Raw genomic sequence first — 23151 nt, 5'->3', positions numbered from 1 at the left:
TGTTAGACTTCGCTCCTTTTTAATCAAAAACATGTCTGCCCCTTTCCTAAGCCCTGCAAAAAATGCCCAACTAATCAGGATACAGAGTGACCCCTAATATCACAGGGGCATGTTTTTATAATCCATGCATGTCCGGAATTTCCTGAAAGCGGCGGAAACCCGATATTTTGCACGTTTTCCCAAAATTTCTAATTTCTTAGTCAAACACACTTCTACCCCTCTTGAAAGCCCGGCAAACACCCCGAAATGATAAGATTTTGTAGATTATACAATGCCGACGGACACCCCATTGAGCAAACCAGATATAAAACGTGTTACCCAAATCCATTGAAAGTGGGAGAAACCCTCTATTCTAGCATATTTCTACCCAAAATTTCCCTCTTTCGTGCCTCCCTTGTATGTCTAATGTTTCCCCAAGACGTGAAAATACCACTGTCCGGTCTAAGACATGGACCTAGGAGACTTGACGGCCCCTGTTATGCAAATGTCTTTTCTTTGTGAATTTTCGTCTATTTGGCACAACCGCTAAAAATAGTCAAATTATACACGTTGCTAGTGCGCATGACCAAAATGCAGGATTTTTGAGGGCGAACGGAGTTCGGCCATGAGCGTGTTCGGAACAGGTAAAAATATCCGTTTTCTGCCGTTTCTTACTTATGTCTTAAGTAGCTAGCGAGACTCGAAGGAGTCTTGAGTTGGCGGGATCCTAAGGGGACGTTTGGGAAAGCGCAGTGGAAAGTTTGGGGGGAAGATTTCGGGCGTAGTCCTATTTCCGGCACGGCGCTGTCTATCTGTCGCCATCTGAAACTCTGGGAAGACACCCAAATTTGCCCCCGAAAATTGGCGATTTTATTCCGCCCTCGCAGGGTTGTTTGTGACGGGATCGTGCGATATTTCGGTACGTGGGGCTAGTGGGACGTTGGTTGTGAGAACTCGTGCTCGCTACGTGTATATTCTGGGACATTTGGGACGCCGGCACGGCGCGTGAGAAAAAGGGGGCGGAAAAAAGTGTGTTTTTAGCCAAACATGGGTTGGGGGAGTTAAGTGTTTGATCAGTGGAATGTTTATGCCCCCAGGCGATATTATCCTTGAATGGTAAATAACTGCGGTCATAATTTATTCTGTCGTCTTTGTGTTGCAACATTAGAAACTAGTAAGGTGGGTATTTTTCTGCTTGAGTGCGTGTTCTTGACGATTGTACCCCTGCTTGAAGGGGGTGTGCCCTCTCTGAATTCTCCCCACCTCACTGGCTTAGAATAACCCAAAATGAGAGCAAACTCAACATGGCAGCTTATCAGTAATTTTCTTGATTTTGGCTGACACGGGGTGCCATTATTCCTAGATTGATGTCGTGCTCTGGTAAAATTTTAACCATTTCGGTCCGTGAGAAGTTGCTTCCATGGAAATTAAAGGGGCAATTTGTGCTGGTGGCATGTTTTGACTGAAAATTTTAAATTGTTTGAAAGAGGGGTCCGGCAGACTGTTTTTTGTTTGCCTTGTATCATGCCTGGCTGGGAATTTGCATGGTAGCTTGCCACTTAATACTTTTCTATGCCATTTCGGTTTGTTTGGCGTTTTAGTTGTGCAGTTGGCATGGTAACTCATTATAGATATCTTGGCCCTTTATTTTCTTTCAGGCGCCAACAAAAGGTCTTTTATTTGCCTAGTAACAGAGTGATTTTTCATTCTATTATATTACCAGGTTGAACGTTTGAAAGAAATATGAGCTGGGAGTTGGAATACCATGGTAACGTAACTAAAGAATGCACATATTGATTACATTAGCTAATTGTGTGTCCGCCTCTTTTAAAAGAATGCGTACAATTTGTTGGCTGGAAATTGCACTTAGCTATAAAAATCAGCTGGATGCTAGCGTTATACATTCCTCACGGTGGAATTAAGTGCAGTTTCATGTCTTTTCTCATTTTGGGTTACGCTGGTTCGATCCCGATATGTTCTCATCCCCAGTAAAGGAGTCGAGCCAATCAAAGTGTCAAACCTGATCAAATGCTTTACAGCAATGTCATCTTGGGGTGAAGTTTTTTAGGGCGAGAATAAAATGTTTACAGATGCTGTCGGCTTTTAAACATTTCACCACGGTTTTTACAGGCAGTCTGCACAAAAGGCCACGGAAGGGGATTTTAGACGGTTGGGAAATTCCAGCCTAATTCCATAACAGTTTACCTACGAATGGCTTCGGGATGAAAAAATTGTTTTTAAAAGATGCGGCACAGAATTATGTAGTCACTCTGTTGTTGATGATGGAATTTGACAGGTAAAAAGGGGAGGATTTTAGGCAGTTGGAAAATTCCAGCCTAATTCGATAACAGTTTACTAACGAATGGCTTCAGGATTTAAAAAAAAATTGTTTTTAAAAAGATGCGGCACGGAATTATGCAGTCACTCTGTTGTTGACGATGAAATTTGACAGGTAAAAAGGGTGGATCCGGCGGTTAAAAAGGACGGATCTAACGGCACTTAAATAAGCCTCCTTCTGGCTGCATAATCCGCAAAATGCAGGAAACGCGGAGAAAATTAGAAGTCATGTGCGCGCATGGTAACGTAGCATTCAGTATGCCTCCCATGGCACTCCTAATCATTCTTTCTAATGGACTGCATTGAAAATCACTCTTCTGATCAGCCTAAATCTTTCGACTTTCTGCTCGGTATAACCGAGTTGCCATGGTTACGCTATTGGAGTATTATATTGAATGCCACGTCGGGATGAGATGGCAGTTGGGATAGATTGGATGTATGGGTGCTTTTCATGCTGCCACCGGAGGTGAATTGAAGCCCTCATCTATGGGGAAATAAGATGTTCCATTTCAAAGGCGAAATGGCAAAGGCAGAATTACAAAGAAATCTATACAAATCTATGGCAGAATGGAGATACATATGTACCCATAAAAAATGGTTTGAGGGATATTGATTCGAAGCAGATTTTAATAGGAAGAGGCTTTTAGCTGGTGAGCGAGTTTTGTGTCTTTTGATCAACGATGTGATAACATTTTTGATGGAACCAAGAGAAAACGCTGTCATAATGTATTTCCATCCACTCTGTGTATTATGAAAACTTAGTTAGTGCATAAAATTAATCACGGGTTTCGCTCATACATTTTTGCACACATTTTGTGTAGTCTGTGCTAGCCTGCCAGTTTAAAAAAAAAAATGTTTTGATTCCTGTTTCCTTTTCCTGTCTTTGTAGTAGTCAAGAAATAGTGGATCACTTAGCTGTTTTCCTGTTGTGTATGTACATAGAATTTTAGATGATTTTTTTCTGGTGACTTTTTGCACATATGTATTTGTTCAGTTGGTGCTAGCTCGTCAATTTGTAAATGTTTTGATTTCTGTTGTCTTCATTTGTTGTGCTTGTAGTCAAGAAATAGTTGATCACAGCTGTTTTCCTGTTATCCTGAAGTTTACGATTCTCCCTCAAATATAGATATTTCAGCTGTTTTCCTGAATTTTTCTTCTTTTGGCATGTAACTTCTAATTCGCACATTTGTACAGTCAGTGCTGGCTCAAAACAATTTTCTAATGTTTTGATTTCTGCTTCAATGATCAAATGTCGTAGTCAAGAGATAGTAGATCACTTTGTTGTTTTCCTCTTGTGTATTAACCAAGGATTTTGAATGATTCTTTTCAAAATCACTTTCACCCCTCTGTTGGAATGTGCTGTTCTCCCTGAAGACACACCAATTGCTTGTGGTGAAAGTTGTTGGGAACTAGGCAGGACCACACCATTGCTGCTCCCAGGGGGGTGATTTTCTGGAACGTTAGGTCTCCCCCTAGGTCAAAGCTAATCGTCAAGTGGGGAATGACAAATCCCACCACCAACACTCTCACCTTGCTTGGAGGGGAGTTTTTTGTAGCAGGGCTCCCCTAGAAATTTAGAACAAGGTAGTACTGTAGCTTTAGGGAAGGTGAAACCTGCCCTAAAACAAGCAAATTTTGATAACTTTTAAGTTTATTATCTAGTACAAGCAAAATTGCTTACTTACTTGAAAATCCTTGTCTTTCTAAACCGAAATTCCTTGTTGTTGCAGTATTCCATTGATCAATCAATGCATCAAAAATCAAATTCATTGTTCGAAACCATCAAAAATCCGAAAACAAAGAAATGACATTTGTATGGCCAAAGCAAATGTTTTCAAGAGTGATGTTTTAAAAAAAAACAATGTCGGGCAAAACATTGCTTAGACAACATCTTGTGTTGTTATGGGGACAAGTGATTCCTGGTTTGGACTGGAGATGGTTTGAATAAATGTTTTTCCAGGCCATCTGGATTTTCAGTGGGAAAATATCTTCCAGGTTTCCCTGTTTGGATTATGAGCACAAAAACATCTGTTTTTATCAATTTTTGTGTAAAATTAACTCTAAAAGCTTAGATTATAGGATTGTGTGTAAAAAAACAACCTTCAAAAGCCATTACATTCTAAAAGATCAAAGCAAACATGTTTTTCTTCATCTTGCTCAAGTTTTTGGCTGTTGTTTTTTCTCGTATTTGTATCGCGAGTACTTGAGAGAGGCTGAAGAAATTTTACATTTCTTATTTTGGAATTGGAGTTTCAAATGTTTATTTTTTTTAGACAGTGGTACATTTGTAAGGTAATGTGTTCATTGTAGGGATCTTAAGTCCAATATTTAGATCTTTATTGATTTCGTTTTTTAAAGGAGAATGTATATTTTTGTATAATGGAATGACAGCATTCTATTATTGATACAAGTTTGCATTATGATAATGACACTATTAATATTCTATACAATAGCCTCCCTCCAGCATGTTGGCTTGTAAAATGAAATCTTAAACTTGACAACGCAGTTCCTAGACCCTAGTAATATGTTGTAACTTTTAGAACATACTATTTGAGCTGAAGTCTTCAGTATTGTGTATGTGGTGCCCACAAGCAAAATTTTGTATATTACTGGTATGTTATTTTATTCAAATTCTACAGTATCCTTTAGCAGAAATACTGTGAAAGGAGACAATAAGTTTTTCTTCTTTTGTTTGGTTGTCTTGTTTGAATTGCTAAAACACATCACCAGCATACAAAAACAATGTATGGGAAAATGTTGCAGAAATTGAGCAATGCTAATCTCATTTCAAGGACTTTTTGTAATTACTACTCATAAGTCAATTGTGTGAGATTTCCCTTTGGCTCATTTTGTCAAAACTTGCCGGCTTTAGGATTTGATATAACTACATAGGCTCGGGTACTTTATGGGAAACTCATTTTGGCCATACTAATATTAAAATGTGAAAATAAGAATACCATATCATCCATATAGTCTATAACTTAATAGTATGACAGACCAGAAAATCACATGCAGATTTCACCGCATATCTGTGTTTATTACTTATTGGAATTTAGCTTTTACACAGCTGGCTGCTTGATGCTCAAATTAGAAACAGCGATTTTTAAATGACTAAAACCGTAATTTCAACCTTAAAGGTTCAACCTGGCATGAATTAAAAGAAAAATACACATTATTCTTCATTTCCATTAAGTGTTTTCTTCCAAGCTTCTCATTTTTTTCATGACCCAGATGTTAAATATATAGTTGAACATCAAGAGAAAAACACATGTCTTGTACTGGTAAGAACATCATTTCCTACATAACCACAAACCCATACCTTCACCCTGTTTTCCCCATATAACTACACATTACCGCTATTCTGGGCAAACTGGCCAAATTTCTCCTATCCCAAGAATGCTTGAGATTTTGGTGGGTCACAATTTGCCAAGTAAGCCAAGGCTGCTAATTTTAGACCCTTCATCCGAGTGGGAGGCCCCCATTTTTGGTGGTGTCATTTCGTGCGATTTGACTATTTTTGTGTGCATAGGCTAGTGCCATTTTAGGAGGGGTCATGATAGACCGATAAAACCCTAGGCAGTGCATACTGGCTTAGTATTTATTCAGCCAGCTGCTATCTATAATATCAATATCAGCTCATCATAACTTGGATCAGTTGTCTGTCATTATTTCGGTGCAAATATGTCTGCAGTCTCACGAAAAAACGGCATTCGCACTTTCAAGTACGAATAGTTTCCAGCTTAAAATGGTTCGTACAAGTTATGGCCTTATTCGTTTCCAAATTGTAGCCATTTAGATCAAAACTGTAACAGATATGGAAGGCCGCACCAATTTCTTTCCTCAGTTCTCTGATATTTTGATGAAAAAAAATAAGAAAAAGGTCAAAATGAAAACAGAAAGCTGGGAGGAAAACTAAGTTTAATCCGACCATATTCACTCCCAGAATGTGACTTTCTCCTTACACTGTTTTCTCATGTTAATCTTGATGTTCAGCATTTTTAAAAGATCATTAAATCTAGATATGAAGTCGATGTCGCCTATAAACTGCAAAACATGATTTCCAGTGAAAATTTCTGTATGCAACCTGCAGGGTTATACTATGTAAATTTTGGAAGGTTTGTGTGAAGGACAGAGATGGTGTGATTAGAGGCTAGTTGCACTGATGGCTAGATACATATTAATCAAGCGTGCCTGCGCAAATTACCACTGACATATCTTGGAACTGCCTGTCATACACCCTATAATGAAGTTAACTGCTTGATATATCTGTCGGAGGGAACTGGAGATGTTAAGATGGTGTTTTTTTAGACTTTTGTGCCGTAACAGTTGTCCCGTTTCAGTTTCATTTCTGTTACGAGATTAGGATCCAAGAAAATGTCTTGACATCACCTCGTTAGAAAACATGTACATGTTGGGCAATACTCAGGGCTTCCCCCAGGACCTGTCCCTCCATCCCAGGACCTTTTTTGCTCCTTGGGATGGAAAAAAATGTCACCGTCCGTCCTCAAAATGGGAACTTCATGACATGAAATTGAAGAAAATGCAAACGAAAATCAAAATATTGGCTCTCAAACAATAAGGGGACGGAAAAAAATTAAAAGCTCGAGACAGCTCTGGCCACACTAATTTGATGGTTCCCAGACACTTTATTTCATGAGGGCCTGCATGGGGGGGTCCCGACAAGGCTCTACGCTAAATTCGGAGGGCCGGCTACGTAATACGCTAAATTCAGAAAGCCTCCCTACGCTCTACGATAAATTCAGAAAAGCCTCCCTACGCTCTACGCTAAATTATGGAGTGGTCGGCAACGCTCTACGTAAAATTAAAACGGCTGATTACGCTCTACGTAAAAGGGCATGCAGCCCCCCTTTCATGTGATTCTTTCATCATGCTAAAATGACTACCTGTTCATTGGAGAAAGAAAATCAATCAGTATAGAAGTACGTAGTTTTTCACATTCGAGGTGTGTCACGCTTAGAAATGATGACTAATTAGTACTTTGACTTAAAAAATAAGTTGAGTAATGAGTACTAAATAAGGAGTAATGAGTACTAAATAATTAGGTCTACTAGGCCCTAGTATAACCAATAATTGCTTTAAAAATGTCATAGTCTTTGACCTGAAATAAGGCTAAATAAGTGACGTCAAAAAGTTTTTCTTGCTCAAACAACATGTGCTTAAAGGGCTTAGTAGTGATTTGGAGGCATTTTTGTTGTACCCAAATCTTATGGGTGGGTAGTCTGTAGTACTCTGAACAGCACTGAAAATTGTGTTTAACAAGCTAGAATGTTTTTCTACAAATACAAACATACATCAATGAAGGTTAGACATCCAGGTAATAAGATATGCCACAAGCTGTTTTTCGACAAATACAAACATATATATATAGATGAAGGTTAGACATCCAGGTAATAAGATATGCCAAATAGCAGTTACTCAAGCAACTGGATATGATTTGCCAGTGTCACTGACAAAAAGTAGTGGATGCTACTTGAAAATATTTGACAATTTCCAAAATCATATCCAGTTACTTCAGTAACTGTTATTTGGCGCAAAGACAAACATAGTTAGAAACTCTTTTGGTTAAGATACATTGTTCGAAAAGTTTGCCAAGCACATATTCATTTTGATATCTATCAAAACCCATAAATGATTGCTTAAATTCATGCAAATTTGGGCAGCAAACGTATGTACAGATTTACTTGAGCTCCTCACTGCCTCAGAAATAACCCCCCAGGAAGAATGTGACCTTTGACCCCACTGGTCTACCTGGCATGTTGGTGTGTTGATGTGCCAATATGTAGAAAAAATGTAGAGGTCAGAGGTCACTTCTATAGCATGTATGCATCTGGTTGATCTTTAGTTTTTCAGTCAAGGTGTGGTTTTGATTATATCTAGAAGTAATTTACATGTGGCTACATGCAGTCCTGACTCTATATCTTTGAGCTTTTCTCCATCCCACTTATTGTTTGGAGCCCATGTCGTTATTTTTTGTTAATTTTTGTTGTCAAATTTTTCATTCTAAGCTTAGAAAAGTATGTTTTTATCATTTTTTTGTCATGAAGTTCAGATGTTTTTGATGGACAGGGTGATTTTTTTTTCTGTCCCAACAACCAAATTTAATTCCCAGGATGGATGGAAGGACAGGTCCTGGAGACAGCACTGCCGCATACTCATAGGGACACAAACAGCTATTTGCATGGCAATGAAACACTGCTAAAGGGTTTTCAGACACCTAGAGATCTTCTGACCCTCTCAGATAACCTCTGTTAAGTGTGCATAACTCACAGAAGAGAATTACCATATGAGACTACATAAAAACTTGCCTTCACTTGAAAGTTCATCTGTGTCAACTTCGAGGTAGAAGTCATGCATTCTTAATCAAAGTTGAACTGCAATTGCCAATTTTTGCAAAAATTGGACTTACTCAAATTTTCGACATGTTAAAAATCAGCAGTGGATTGCCCATTCCTTGTTTTTGTGTAACGTGGCAATTGCAGTTCAACTTTGATTCAGAGTAAAAATTTGCCGAGAAAGTTTTAAAAATGTTCCCTCGAGCTGTCTTTTTCAACAGTAAGGACACAAGGCAACTTATTTCCCTAGCATACCTGGGCCTAGACTCCACCAGGCCCTCCTACGGGCGTATGGATCGTAGAATTTGGCAGAAGAAGGAAAAATTAGTCAGTAGAGTCAGTCCATGGTGAAGATCACATTTCGTCTGCAAATGACACCCTGGCAAATAATATTCTCCCAATAGCTGGCGTAGTTAGTCTCGACTGGTAGAGACTAACCTGGGCCTACTTACGTGACTGTACATACAGTCTGACTGCACAGACTTTAGCCACCTGCTGGTTTGCAGATAATGTTGTCAGCTTTATGATTGAAAAAATATATAATACATTAGTTTTGTCATTTGTATGCATGATGGTGAACTGGATATCCACCATTATTGTATAATTCTGATGTCTTTATTCTACCTGTGGCAATGTCTGATAGACATGTACAAGGGTAAAAATTATGTAAAAAAAAACTACAGCAAAACTGGTAGTTTCAAGGCTGGTTTCAAGCCCCTTTGAATACCTTTTAATATCGTTTTTTTATGCACTAATTCACGACTCATACAAATTTTAACAAAAACTTGGACGTTGCATTGAATAATTCATGTTTTCATGTTTTGCAGTAACTGTTCATTGTCACAATTCCGCTTTTGAAGTTACGTATTTGTTACTAAGTTACTGCATTAGTCATTGTGGTTACATTTGGTCCAAGTGGGAAGGTGGAAATTTTACCTGCACTAAGCTGCATTTACAGGACTCCTTTATTGATCTCTTTCCTAGAAAACACTCAGTCTTTCCAAGAAAAAAATCGTTTTTACTACAAAAAGAATTGTTATGGGAAGGTGTTCCACGGTAGGTAAATATTGTCAAATCTTATTTGCATTAAGCCCTAATGAGTGGATGTCATTACAAACAGACGAAAACCCGATCCTTATCAAGATGATTCCATTCTCCGCTGGCTAGTATTTTTTTATTATGCCGAGTTGTCATGACAATGGAAATGTCAATAGTGTAGCTGCGTGTGTGAGCGCCACAATCCCTTTTATGTCGGTCCATTTCAAGGACAATTACCCCCGCCTTCTCCCATGCCGGCCGGGCGCTGCTTTGTGCGGATAAACCGTCCACGTATTGATTAATAAATGTTGATGTATGATCAATCGTTTACCTGGTATGTGTACTTCAGGGGAATGATAGATACGTCCGTTTAGCGCCGATGACAGCCAGCGTTCAACTTGGGATCAATACGGCTTCTTTTTTGTTGGCCCAGGTGGAATTGGATTTTGAAGCAGTAGAACACTGACAAATTAAATTCTGAGGGTTATTTTTTACAAACCCTTTTGTAAAACATTGGTTGCAAGCTCCCATGTCATTAAATGCTACTTTTCTAAACAAATATGAAATAAGAGATCTATAAGAACAGGTCAACCTTTTTTAACCTGGGCATCTCTCTACTGTGGTTGCTTTGAAGCAGCAATTCGCAAATGGTTTCGTAGTAAGGTAGCTGGGAGAAGGTTAAATGACAGTTGTGTTACATGTGTAATTTGTAAAGTGTTCATGTTCATTACCTTCAAGTTCAAGTAGGGGCTTTAAACATGAGGCCATACCAAATTCATTTGCATTTTCTCAGATTTTAAAGGATAATGCTGGATTGCAATATGAAAATGGAAACAAAATCTGAGGGTAAAACCTGCACCTTTGCACTCACAGTTTCTGGGCTCAGTTACCGTATTGATATTATGGTATGATGCTAGTTTTCCCACCAGTCCTCTGTTTTTGTCTTGGCTCTTGTTAGGTTGCTTGAAACTGTTAAGAATCAACGAAATAAACTGGCATGGCCTTAATAATTACTAAAAGAAAACTCTGCATATGGATTACTCCTAAGATGAGCACCATGGAAACAAATTGGTGTGGCCTTATGATAAGACATGATTGTGTGCGTGTGGATGCTCTCATCAAGCAATATGGCCCCACCTGATTCTGTGTTCACCTGTAGAAGTGCACGCAATTACCAGGTTTTAATTACCAAACCCACAGCATCAGGTAATGAGCGGGCCCATGGGTTATAATGAGATGGTCAGGCCATTCTACTGTTTCTAGGCACTGTCATGTACAGTCAAACCTGTCCTGTAGAATCTAAGGGTCCAGAAAATGGTCACAGTAGTCAGGTGGCCACTATGGACAGGATTCTTGATGTTTGTGTCAATGAAATAAAATAATCTAAAACTGAAAAAAAGACCTGATCCTTCTCTCCCAGGATCAAATTTTGCTGCAGAGAGCAGACAAACTTCCAAATCAGTACTTGTCAGTCCCCCTTGAAACGAATGTACAGAAATAAACACTTTTGACATATCCAACATTGCCACAAAACTTTCAAGATAAAGCCAGAATGAAGATGAATTGAAATGTACTCGTCAAAATGTGGAAAGTAGCATTTCGTTAATACAGCAAGAAAATATTATAAGTCTTAAATTTCCAGGAAATTATGGAAAGTCTCTGGGTTACTGTGACATGGATACCATAAGTTTGTAACAGTACCGATCGATAATAAATCAACCTACATAATATTATGTTGCTACCCCTGCTGAAATATCTCATCTTATAAAATAAATCACATTATCTAAACCATAAATTTTTCACTTGAGATCCAAACCTTGCATGGATGGGACCGTATTTGCTGGCTTAGACGAAATATTTTAGAGGCCCAAAAATGGTAATCACACAAATGGCCAAAAGGGATCCCAGACTACATATAGATTATCGGGCCACATCATGTTTCATACATTTCATGCATTATGCCAGTGTTTTTCTCATATGGCACCAATATGTTTAAAGACTCAAAGCTTTAGGACTTTGGAAAATTTAACATTTGGATAGAAATAAGTCCAGAGACTGGCAAATTTGATTTAGATTTTAGAAGCACAAAGCTGTGAAATCTGGATAGGTCAAATTCTTCCTTCATCTTCAATTAGTAACTTGAAGTTAGTCCCTGTCAAGTAAGGAATGCTGAAACGATTTGTGTCCGATTTGACTGCAAGTTTTAGGCAATGCTATATGTACAAGTGTAGGTTGTGGTCACATACTACAATGAACTTTTAGTTTCAGCAATACTTTAAACTTTCAAATCCATGAGGCATGAACTGACAACTACCATTGATATTGGTGTGTGGTCTTACAATACATTTCAAAATTATGGGGAAGAAATGGGCCAGACCTTCATTATGATATTTATGTGTGTAAAAGAATGTGAGCAGAGCAGATTTTCAGGTCTATTTTTAAGCCCTGAGGCCCAGATTTCTGTGCTATCAAAAATTCCCAGACCTTAGGTTTCCCCGCTTTACCCAAATGTGGGAGGCAAATATTTCTGCAATTTTGCCTTTAGTTTTGTTTGAAACTCAGAATGGATGTATTAGAGGAATGAAAAGGTTATGATCTTAGCCAATTTTAACAAACAGAAACATAACGAACAGATTCTAATATACATGTATACAGTACATGAATGTACATGTACAAGTTCAATGACATGTAGTTTAATAATGTACTAGGCATACAAGTGTACATAAAAGTAAGTAACCAAACTTTTACCAATGAAATTTAATGGAAGAACTATTTCATACAGTCAAACCTGCCTAGGCGACCACCTTTTCACCGCGACCACCTGGCCATGGCGACCGCTTTTTCTCGGTCCCAAAAATTTTCCCCATAGGCACAAGCATTAAGCTGCCTGCCCAAGGCGACCACCCGTCCAACGCGACCGCGACCGCCACGAATTGGGACCGCACAGAGCACGATCCCTGCCCATGGCGGCCGCCTAATTTTCAAGCGTGTGGTGACATCGGATCATTTTGCTGTCGGATTTCACGGAAATGTTTTCAAGACTTTGAAGGACAAAAATAAGGACAAAAAGATATGGAATAGCAATGTTATAGCATCGATTCCTCCATGAAGTGTTTTGATAAAACGTTCCCTCTATAAACATTGTAAAGACAAATGTTTGTTATGTTGTTGTGCCTATCGTAATCTTATAGTTTACCGCAAACTCAGTTCGGTTTAAACTCAATTTTCAAAACGAATACGTAGTGCATGGCGTCAAAAAGTCAGATTTCACAGAAGTTACTATCTATTTCTTGTATTTTCAACAAAAATGTGTCTGTGTCTTACTAAATTCCGCCGGAAAATTACTTCGCGGCGGGCAAAACATCGGGCGAGAAATGTTGTTCCTTGGTCCCGACGCCATCTTGGATTTGGCGCGCCCCGGATTTGGCGTACCGCTGACCTTTCTAAAACACGATGCTTTTGTGTATGAACATTTACGAATACTCTAGTTATTGATGAAAATTAATATTCTTATTTTCTTTTTATTTCCATGAATCTCAAAAACCTTTATAGGACGCTGTGCGTTCTGCTGCACTGACTAATACCTTTCGATGCGGTCGCACGGAGCTTGGCCGCGCGGCGCGACGAAATCTCACCGTTCCGTTTCATCTTTAGTTGTCAGATCGAAAACTTTTTGCCCCTTTTATCCAGCGGTCGGCGCCCCAAAAAAGGCTGGGGCCAGCAGGTGTTTTCTAGGGATTTGTCTTAGGCCTTAAAACTTCGATGATGTGCGTGTGTGTCTGTACTATTTAACATGTTTAATGTAACGTGTGAATGCGGGAGGGCGCTGCAATTGTTTTGTAGTCAAAATTATGACGAAAATTTGTACACGATGTTGTTAGCGGTATACAACGATAACGGAAAATGTAATTTTTGTAGGATCTTTCTAAATTCTGTCTAATAGATGCTGTCTAAATTCACATAATTTTCCATCCATTTACGTACTGTATTTGAAAACCTCGACCTGGAAACATGTGAGTGGAATCCTCTTCATGGCGACCACCTGTCCATCGCGACCGATTTTGCTCGGTCCGCCGGGTGGTCGCCTTGGGCAGGTTTGACTGTATTGGGAAAATTAGACCTTCATTACCTTGAAGAAACATTTAACATACCGGTATACAGTTCAGAACCTGTTTAGGGGACCCAAACCCTGTCATGTACTGTATGTTCTGACGATAGTGTGGCGAAAAAGTTAATCTATTCTATAGAGAGTGTATAGTCAACGATTGAGCCTATTGGTTCAACTTAACTTAATCTTCTCCCTGCTGCCTAACCCCACAACCAATACAAGTTAAGTGCCAAACAGCTATTGAAGCCATGAAGGTTGTATTAAGCAGAGTGTAACAAATAGCCTTGATTCAGACCAAGGTTAACTCTACCATAAACACTGCTTCAGACCTGACCTTTGACCCGCCCTTTGACCTGCCCGGCCAGCTGACTATCGCCATGGGGATGTCAGTAGTTGATGGTTCTATTGCTGACATGGGGCTATGGTTTTGATGGAGTACAGCTAGATAACTGGTCTGCCCCCAGAATAAACTATAGCTGATAACCTTTAGCCTCTGGCAGGGTGGACATTTATTACCTTTGGCAAGGGGGCTGAGGTCTGTCTGAAAAAAAGATAGTTTGGTGATAAGGATATGTGAAGAAGTTACATAACCAAGGATATCAATGATTTAAGTTCCTAGATTTGTAGTACTTTAATTTGTAGGTTGTCCTTAGCCAAAGGTAGAGCTACATATGTAGCCTGTGAATATTTTTTTTATCCTTGTGAAATGCTTTTTATATCGATAGTCACTCTCTGGATGCCTTGAAAAGACATCTGATACTTTCTACATGCACTTGAGCTTGACTGGTAACCCTGCTGGGAGCTCAGGCAACGTGTCTCATACAAAATGATAATATGAGATTATAGATTCGAGAGCTACATTTGTATAACTTCATGTACATGTAGTCACTTCACATTAAAGTTAAACAGTACAGTATATAGACTTTATGTCATGCCTGGGCCTGATACGGGTGTTCCGGACCGTGTGATAACTATCCGGATCACACAGGGTTCGGGAGTGTTATCACACAGGCTTCCATAGAATATTTCGAACGCATTTCGAGCGCGCCGGTTGCGCAGCCGTCGGAAATTCGAATACCGGATTCGGAGATTGGAATCAATGTTGCTACAGTTTCTTGTTCGAGGACACAAAACTCCTTCAACTTCTGGCGCATTACGCATTGAAATGTGTGTGGGTATTCTCGGGTGGGTATGACCAAGGTATGACATAAATAAAATACAACACGTTGTATTCCGCATCACCCTCGGTCCCAGCCCTCCCGCGGGTCGGATCTCCCTCCGGCCTACGGCCGTCGGGCGATCCGACCCGCGGTCGGGCTGGTACCTCGGGTGATACGGAATACCCCGTGTTGTATTCTATATTTATAGTACATGCATAATATGTACATGATTGTGTTCAACTTGAAGACTACTCTACATTGCACATCTAGTTCTAAACAAACAAGAAGGTACATGTGTACTCAGGTCACATGTTACATGTATTCACAGAGCTATGGGTCTTACTGAATATACAGCAATTACATTCTCTCTCAGTTCATAATCATAACTTAAATTCTGCGTGTTTCTCATTCTTTCCAAGTACCGGGGAAACAAAGCGCCGAAATATGAGCCGAAAGTATCAGTCATGTTGGGCTAAATTACGATTCTTCTGCGCCAACATTGTACCGAAAAGAAAATTACATTCCACCCCAGGGAGGGTGCTTAATTGAGGAATATTTTGCAGATAATGGTAAACTGGCCGTGTTGTAATCATGTTTTTGTCTGCCGCGCCCCACTGTCCTTGGAGAACATGCAAGATAATACTAATGAAAGCAGCCATTTATGACATTTTATCCCCGAAGGTTGCGTTGCCATGGTATTGAAAACGATTTTTGCCCAAATTTGATGCTTTTTTGGTCACGCTGCCAGCTTAGAGATTATATGCATTGCATAGAGATTAGATATCCTTTTCTCAATCAGTAATATAAAAAGAGGGTAGATTGTAAAAGGCGGAGTATTTGATCATGATGTTTTGTTATTTATTTATTCTATCTTGAGGGTACATGTATTCTTCCATCCTACTGATTTCCAAGGGGACTAGGGACGTAAAATTCAATCCATGTAAAAGTAGCCAGATAGAAGGATCAAAGCCAGATAGGATGGAACAACATTTACTGTCTGTAAACATGAATACCTCGCAGTCAAAATAAGATCCTACACTTAAACTGTACTGAAAGGAAAGTACAGATGTATAGGAAGGATGATGGCAAGAGAGACAAGCCAAGATGATACACTTAAACCATGTTCTACACTACAGTCTTTGTTAAGGCCACACCAATTCAATTTCTTGGTTAAACAGATTTTTATTTTCAAATTTAGAAGGAAAAAAATCATGAAGCCCAGCCTTCTGTTTTCATGATTTTTGTTTTTTCTAAAAAAATTTTTGGGGAAAATAAAAATCCGTTAACCAAGAAATTAGATCTTGGTGTGGCCTAATCAGTTAAAGGAAAATTACTAAATATTACCTCAACTAGATAGAAGTTGGATTATAAGTCAATGTAATTATATTTTACATACGATATGAATTCGTGATGAAGGGTCTGAAGTTTCATGATTTAGCTCATCGCAAAATCTTATTTGAATTTTGGTAGAAATTTGCCTTTTAGTTTTATACAAAGTTTATTAGCTTAATGCGTTGACAACAAACCTGGCTATTGCACCCATATACATTTATGTATCGTAGGCCCAGATGTTATATAAGACAGCTCATGGCATGTTATTGCTTCAAAGCCATTGGTTAATGCTAAGAGAAGCCGGTTCGATTTACACATTTCAGACTGTGTAAAGTGCCTTTCGAGCAGGCTTTTAGTACTAGTGACTGTACTCAACGTGTAGAAGGCCATCGTCTGAACTCTGCTGTATGTACTTGTTTGAAAACATGTTTAAGTACCTAGAGAAATTGATAATAATATGAAACAGAATTCTGTCTTGTATATGGATACACAAAAAAAGGCTTTGAACAAATATAATAAGAAGAAATTGTCAACATTTAGCCATTTTGGAGATTTATAGCAAGACAAAGTAGAGTCATATACATACAATGTAGTTCCATCATTGCATCCAATATAGGGCGTTGCCCAATTTTTACATGTAAACTATAGCACTGAATAGAAATCAAGGTTGTGACAGTATCATGTGATTTTATTGTTTTGAACAACCTCTAGAAAGAACTAATCTCAGCTATATAATGAGGTTGTTAGTAGTTGAATGATTGTATTTCCCAAACATGACATTCATCTGTAGGGTTATGTAAGAAGCACAAAACATGATAAGTATACCTTCAGCGGTGTCTAAATCATTACAAAGAGAACGATCCAACGATATTTAGTAGTATTGATACTTGACATCATGTGGTAGGACAGGTCCCCGGCATAACTGTTTCATCACACTTATTGGAAAGTCATCACGATGATATATGAAATATGAGTGAAGTGAGGAGAATACAAATTTTTCACTATCCCCCCTCCCCCCATCTAGAGTTCTAATCTGACCCATAAGATGCCCATAACTAGGAGCTGCCAAATCAATACTTGCTGCTGTTGAGACCTTTCAAAATCATTTATGACATGTACATGTATGGGCAGTCTGAAAGGGATGGCTATGAATTATGTAAGTTGGCCTGACTTTGGAGTATATTTTGATGGGTATATAGCCCATGACATGGTAAATATTTACTCCTTTTAGTAATATATCTGTTACCATAGTAATACAGGAAAGACATTTTAACGTCATATGTGACATGTACATTTTTTTTGTTATTTACTAAAGATCTACCTGTTTCCTTGTTTTTTTGTTTATGTACATGTATCTGTAGGTAGTCACACAAAAATGGCCTTTGAAAATCAATCATAATATGTATGTATGTAAGCAGTCTGAAAACACATTTGTGTCTATGAATTCTGAAAGTTGTAAGTTAACCAGTTTTACTTTACTTATTCTTTTGACAATTGTATATCACATTTGACTGAAGATTAACTAGTGCTCCTTTTTCCTTCCCATGTTCGCCCAGGTAACTTAAGAAAGTTCTAGACATGTCTGCCAAGAAGCGGAAGGGAGGCCTGGCCTTAGACGCCATCTGTGCGAAGCTCAAGACCCAGCGTCTTCAGGTAGACGATTCTCCAGAAGAAGCCGCAAGTCCGGAAGACACGATCGATGTTGCACCTCAGGTTTCGGAAGAGGACGTTCATGTAAACGGCGTGGCTTCTCCGATTCCCCTAGTAGATCAGGACACATGCCAAGATGATAACAATGAGGAATCAAACAGTAGAACAGACGATTCGCTTGACCATAGACAGTCAAGTTTAGATAGTCAACAAGATTGTGCAATGCAAGATAGCAAAGACGATAACCTGCCATTAGGGAATGACTCTGTTCCAGAGCCAGAGCTTGCATCGCCAAGCGATGATGTGGCGCTCCCACAAGACGAACAGCCAGAGGACTTGTCAGTTACAAACGACCAAAAACTAGACTTAGCTAATGATAAGAACGAGCAAAGGCCGGAGGAATTCTCGAGACGAAAAAGGACGCCCAACAAAATCACGCACTTTCAGATGGAGGAGGAACTTTCAGACGACTGCATCGACGGTGACGTCGTAATCGTTCAGCCAACGGGATGTAGCGACAGCGAAGACGAAATAGACGAAACCACCGAGTTCGAAAATCCTTTCAATCAGAGTGACAATGAAGATCAAGATGACGAGGACTACGATCCAGAAAAGGACAATATAAACAAGAGGGCAAGCAGTACGGCTCGCCCCGAGCCACAGGTAGCTAACCCTGTGGCTAACACTAATCATAAGGCAACTGTAGAGAGCAAACCCGAGCAAACTCCTCCGTCAGAACCTCATGTGAGTCAGGGAGACGCGTCCACGTTGCGGGATTACGCAGAGAGCACGATGAACGAACTGATCGGGATGTTCGGATACGACTCCAGCGACCACGACCTCAAAGCACTGCCCTTACAAACGTTTTCCTCGGGCAAGATTCTGGAGATGCAGATCAAAGAGCGGCAGGGAAATGGGCTCCAGAACGAGGCTCTTGCCCTCGTACAGGGGTTAACGGGAGCAACCATCGACGGGCGGGGGTCCAAATATGACTTTTTTATACAGAAGCTCAAGTCGGGAGAAAACTTCGCCGACCCAAATGACACCATCACGGCCGGCACGATATCTCCCCGCCGCTCTTCCAAATTCGATCCGGAACGGATCAAGTACCTTCAGCCTCAGGACATTTCCCCCATCCTCGCCAACCTCAACGAACCCTTGAAGAAGGGGGGTCGACCGCTGAAGTACGACGTACGGAACTTTCAGGGCTTCAACGCCAACGCCAGCCCGCAAACAGTGACTACCGCCATGACTACCTCAGACCTTCAACACTCAAACAACAACAGCGGCGACGCCGACCTGTTTGATGGTGAGCTTGCCCGCACGGCGAACGCCAGCACAGACTACATCAAGGCTTGCTTCTCCGAGAACGGCAAGCCGGACGTGGAAGAGATGCTGAGGAACAACGAGATGAACATCTTTCAGAAGTATATCGCAAAGTAAGTCACGGGGTGGAAGATGGTATTGTTTGGAAGGTAGAAATACGTTGCAGACATACACGTACTTTACATTAATTAGGGCTCTGTCTAAAGCCTAGGTTACACATAGCCGAACATGGCTCCCGAACGCTAGCCGACTCAGGTCGGCGGTAGTTCGGGAGCATTCTGACCAGTATTGGGCCACGCCTATCTTTGGCGCCGAACATGCGCCGAAGATGCGCCGATCATCTCCTAACCAGTACACGAATTACTCCCGAATGGGCCCCGAATGCTTTCTAGCTTACCCCCAACCATCCCGACCTCTAGCCGCAGACTGCCGAATCTCCCCTGACTAAACCCTGACCGATTGCAGACCCTCTCACGAATTGAAATGGACATATTCAGCGACTTTCAAAAGAGGGGTCATTTTCGGTTTTAATCAAAATAATCCATTCTGTTATGTTGTAAACATCACCGAGAGATCGAATTCGGATCATGGCTAGCTTTAATACTGCTTTTAGTGTTCTTCTTTGTTTTTGGTCGTGTGAAGGTCGGGGGTGATTCGCCCACGTTCCGATAGTAGTCACTTGGTTGAGAATTAGTTAGCAGAGTTTTGTCTACGGCCTTGGGGTGAGTTATGGGTAGGTTGGAAACTAGTTGGGAGTAAGTCAGTAGTGTTTCTGGCGTGGTTAAGGTTCTAATTTTACTACTTACTCAATCTCGAATGCCAGCCGAGCACTAGCCGACCGCGCCGAACACCAGCCGAACACCAGCCGACCCATTTCAGACCCTCCGTCCAGAGCCGAATGTTTTGAAATTTTCAAAACATTCGGCTGGCGCAGCCGAACACCAGCCGACTCAGCAGAACGCCAGCCGACTCGGCCGAACGCCAACCGAGCAAGCTCCCGAATCACTCCCGAATCACTCCAACCATGGTCGGGGGAGAGTCGGGAGGCCATGTTCGGCTATGTGTAACCTAGGCTTAAAGAGAGTTACCTTAGGGCCCTGACCATGCGTCCTGTCCCTGAGGTGCAGATCATCTGACAAAGAATGAAATTCTGAGGGATGCTACTTTCAGAAGTAAGAGGGAAGTAGCCTGGTTTCAACCAAGCCCCGTGTCCGCCCGCCGCCTGTAACGGCTATCCACCCACAGAGCTTGGTGGGAAGCGCCGGTAACACGGGAGAAGCCCACAGAGCTGCCTGCCTAGGCCAGACTCTAGTTGCTAAGGATGATTATTGCTGTTGCTATCCAGTGATTGACAGCTGCAGATGTCTGATCTGCAGGTGGTAGGAATAGAGTTTCACAGGCCGTTTCTCTGTACTTTGAACACTTTTCGGCAGTCAAGTCTTTTCTTGTTGGATTTTCAAACTTGGTTTTTGATGTGGGAGAAACTGACATTGTCTGCCTCTAAAGGAACAGATAAACTAAGTACTAGGTTTAAAATCCCTTTAACCGGCTTGGATACATCTCATTTCTCACCCTCCCAACATCTGGATCTCATTTCCCATCCCTTTCTCCCCGTCTGCCTGTGTGACAGCTAACAGACAGGATAACAAGGTGGTTTCTATGGCAATGGGAGCCTAGCTGAAATCCTGCCCTGTGATTGGTGTTACCATTTTTGATAACGGCTCCCCAGCCTTAGAGAGAGCCGCGCACAAACTCCGCGGGGAGGGGAGAGAAACCCCCGGACAGCTGGAGTTTGCGTGATACAGACTAAGAGGGAAGATGGTAATGGTAGGAAGGTAGACATACATTGGGGCATTGTCTAAAGAGAGTAACAGGAGAGCTGGGCCCCCTACCCTGACCATGTGCCCTGGGGAGTAGACCCTCTGACAAGCATGAAATTCTGATTGACCAGGGATGCTACTGGGTCACATGTGGCCACAGTCTTCAACAGTCAGTGTCACCTGTCTGACAGTAATTTTCCCCTCAGGAAGCCCTTTTTTTACTCTCCAAGCAGAGCTAGGGTTTCAGCTGGTTTTTAACGTGTTTTTAGGCGTTTTTGTCATGCCTTCTACTTTGTCATCGTTTTTGTTGTGTCGCAAACCCAAGCTCTGCAGGCAGACGGAAGCTTCAATGCCTAATAAACCTAATCACTCCAACACATAACAAGCGTTTCACAAGTTAGTGCGAAGCGTGCCCGGATTCCCTCCCCACGCACCACAGAATTTCCGGCCCAGTTTCACCATGGACATAATCCTCGGTCTATCGGTCGTGGCCATGTTTTCATGCCATGTTCTTACGCTTCCCCTACTCCTTGGCTAGCTGCAATTACTTTCGTATGAAAATAATAGCTCAACGTGCAACCAAAGACATCTGGAGTTTACAAAGTCTCCACGATACTCAACTACGATCCAGGCCATTTGGGCCGTCGTACCAGAAGACGATGTACAGCCCGAAATAGCCATAGATTCTCTCATTTTTAATCCCCACTGCGGAAATGTCATGCTGTAGTGGGAGGATATCGTTGAATCTCAAAAAGTCTCTAAACTACTACCCACAAATAACGTTACATACAAAACCGAATCAGGACGCCATGTTGGAAAGTCGCTTCATGTCCGTCAGCAAATGACTTGCCTATCGTGACCGCACTTCATTTACACCATCCAAAAACCATCAAAGAACAAAGCACACAGAAATTTGTACAATCCTCTGGTGTCGTGGGGATTTTTTAGTCTCTGTTGGTAGCGCTCCGTCGCCAATTTCGCTGGTGTTGTTGAAAAGTTCCGTCCAATCTGAACACAGCGAGCGGCGGCATTGGTAACCGCATGTAACGTAAACAAGGCACGTGTTCCCGTTCATAATCCATTTAACGATGCCTGAGATAATGATAATAATAATTACTAGTAATGCAGTTCAAGTTAATACGTAATACATATTTATTTTATATGTCTTGTTCATGCATCATTGTATTTTTCTTGTGAGGTTTCCAATGGAAATGTACGTTATGATGCTATCAATGATCATGCCGGCGTGAGATCGTGGACACCAGCCTGTCGCATGAATAGGGCAGTCAGCGGGGGACCGGCGCGGCCTGGTGAATGCCGCTCAACATTTGCCGGATGTGTGATAATCCGGGGCAGTAAAATTGTTACCACTAATGATTATCTAATGGTTCTCGGGGAGGAGTACTGTCACCTTTTTTCAATGGAAGTAAATAGGTTTGCCCCGCCCCGAGGTCAGTGCCGGCAGAGCTTGGGTTTGCGAGACAAAAAAAAAATGACAAAGTAGAAAGCACGACAATAACGCCTAAAAACACGTCAAAAACCAGCCGAAACCCATGCTCTGCTTGGAGAGTACCCTTTTTTAACTTATTAATGATAAGATTCTCTAAAACTCCACTCCATCCCTTGGTCGCTTTGCTCCCTTGCAATGCTCCCCGTTTTAATTTTTTCCTAGAAAAAAAAAACCCTGATACATTTATACAGTGCTCAAAGTTCCCACCTGTTCAACTGCACCTGCAATAGATTGTTAGTTGCTCAGGACTGGTATAATTTATGGGGGTTGTGGTCAAATTTCCTTGGGGGCACCTTGGCCATGGAGCCAAGGAACTGGCCTGTTTAGGTCCTGGAAACAGTCTGGCACTGGCATATACAAGTAGGCTAACTTGTAATTTGCTGATACAATTTTGAGACTGCAGGAAAATATTAACACCTTGCAATTTAGCAAGCTAAAATAACATTCATACTTGATATTATGAACAAAGTAAATTGCAAGAATAGAAGTAAATTGTTTTACATGTTGATGTATGGTTTGGTGGCTAATAAATTTGATG

At 40.9% G+C, this 23151-nt stretch overlaps 1 protein-coding gene across 2 annotated transcripts in view; it reads left to right on the top strand.

Annotated features, from left to right (window-relative positions):
- LOC136443101 (zinc finger protein castor homolog 1-like) overlaps nt 1–23151 on the top strand; it is a 51920-nt gene that overhangs the window by 3852 nt on the left and 24917 nt on the right. The window contains exons 1-2 of one of the 2 annotated variants that reach the window (XM_066440173.1): nt 537–623; nt 17864–19396. In XM_066440173.1, coding sequence (XP_066296270.1) covers nt 17886–19396 — 1511 coding nt within the window. In that variant the 5' untranslated portion in view covers nt 537–623; nt 17864–17885. Of the gene's footprint in view, nt 1–536; nt 624–17863; nt 19397–23151 lie in introns of those variants that run through there. The other variant, XM_066440174.1, reaches the window with a different exon arrangement.

Source organism: Branchiostoma lanceolatum, chromosome 10 (genome assembly GCF_035083965.1).
Source record: "Branchiostoma lanceolatum isolate klBraLanc5 chromosome 10, klBraLanc5.hap2, whole genome shotgun sequence".
In the NCBI taxonomy this organism is placed as follows: domain Eukaryota; kingdom Metazoa; phylum Chordata; class Leptocardii; order Amphioxiformes; family Branchiostomatidae; genus Branchiostoma; species Branchiostoma lanceolatum.
This window is presented reverse-complemented; position numbering and strand designations above follow the sequence as displayed.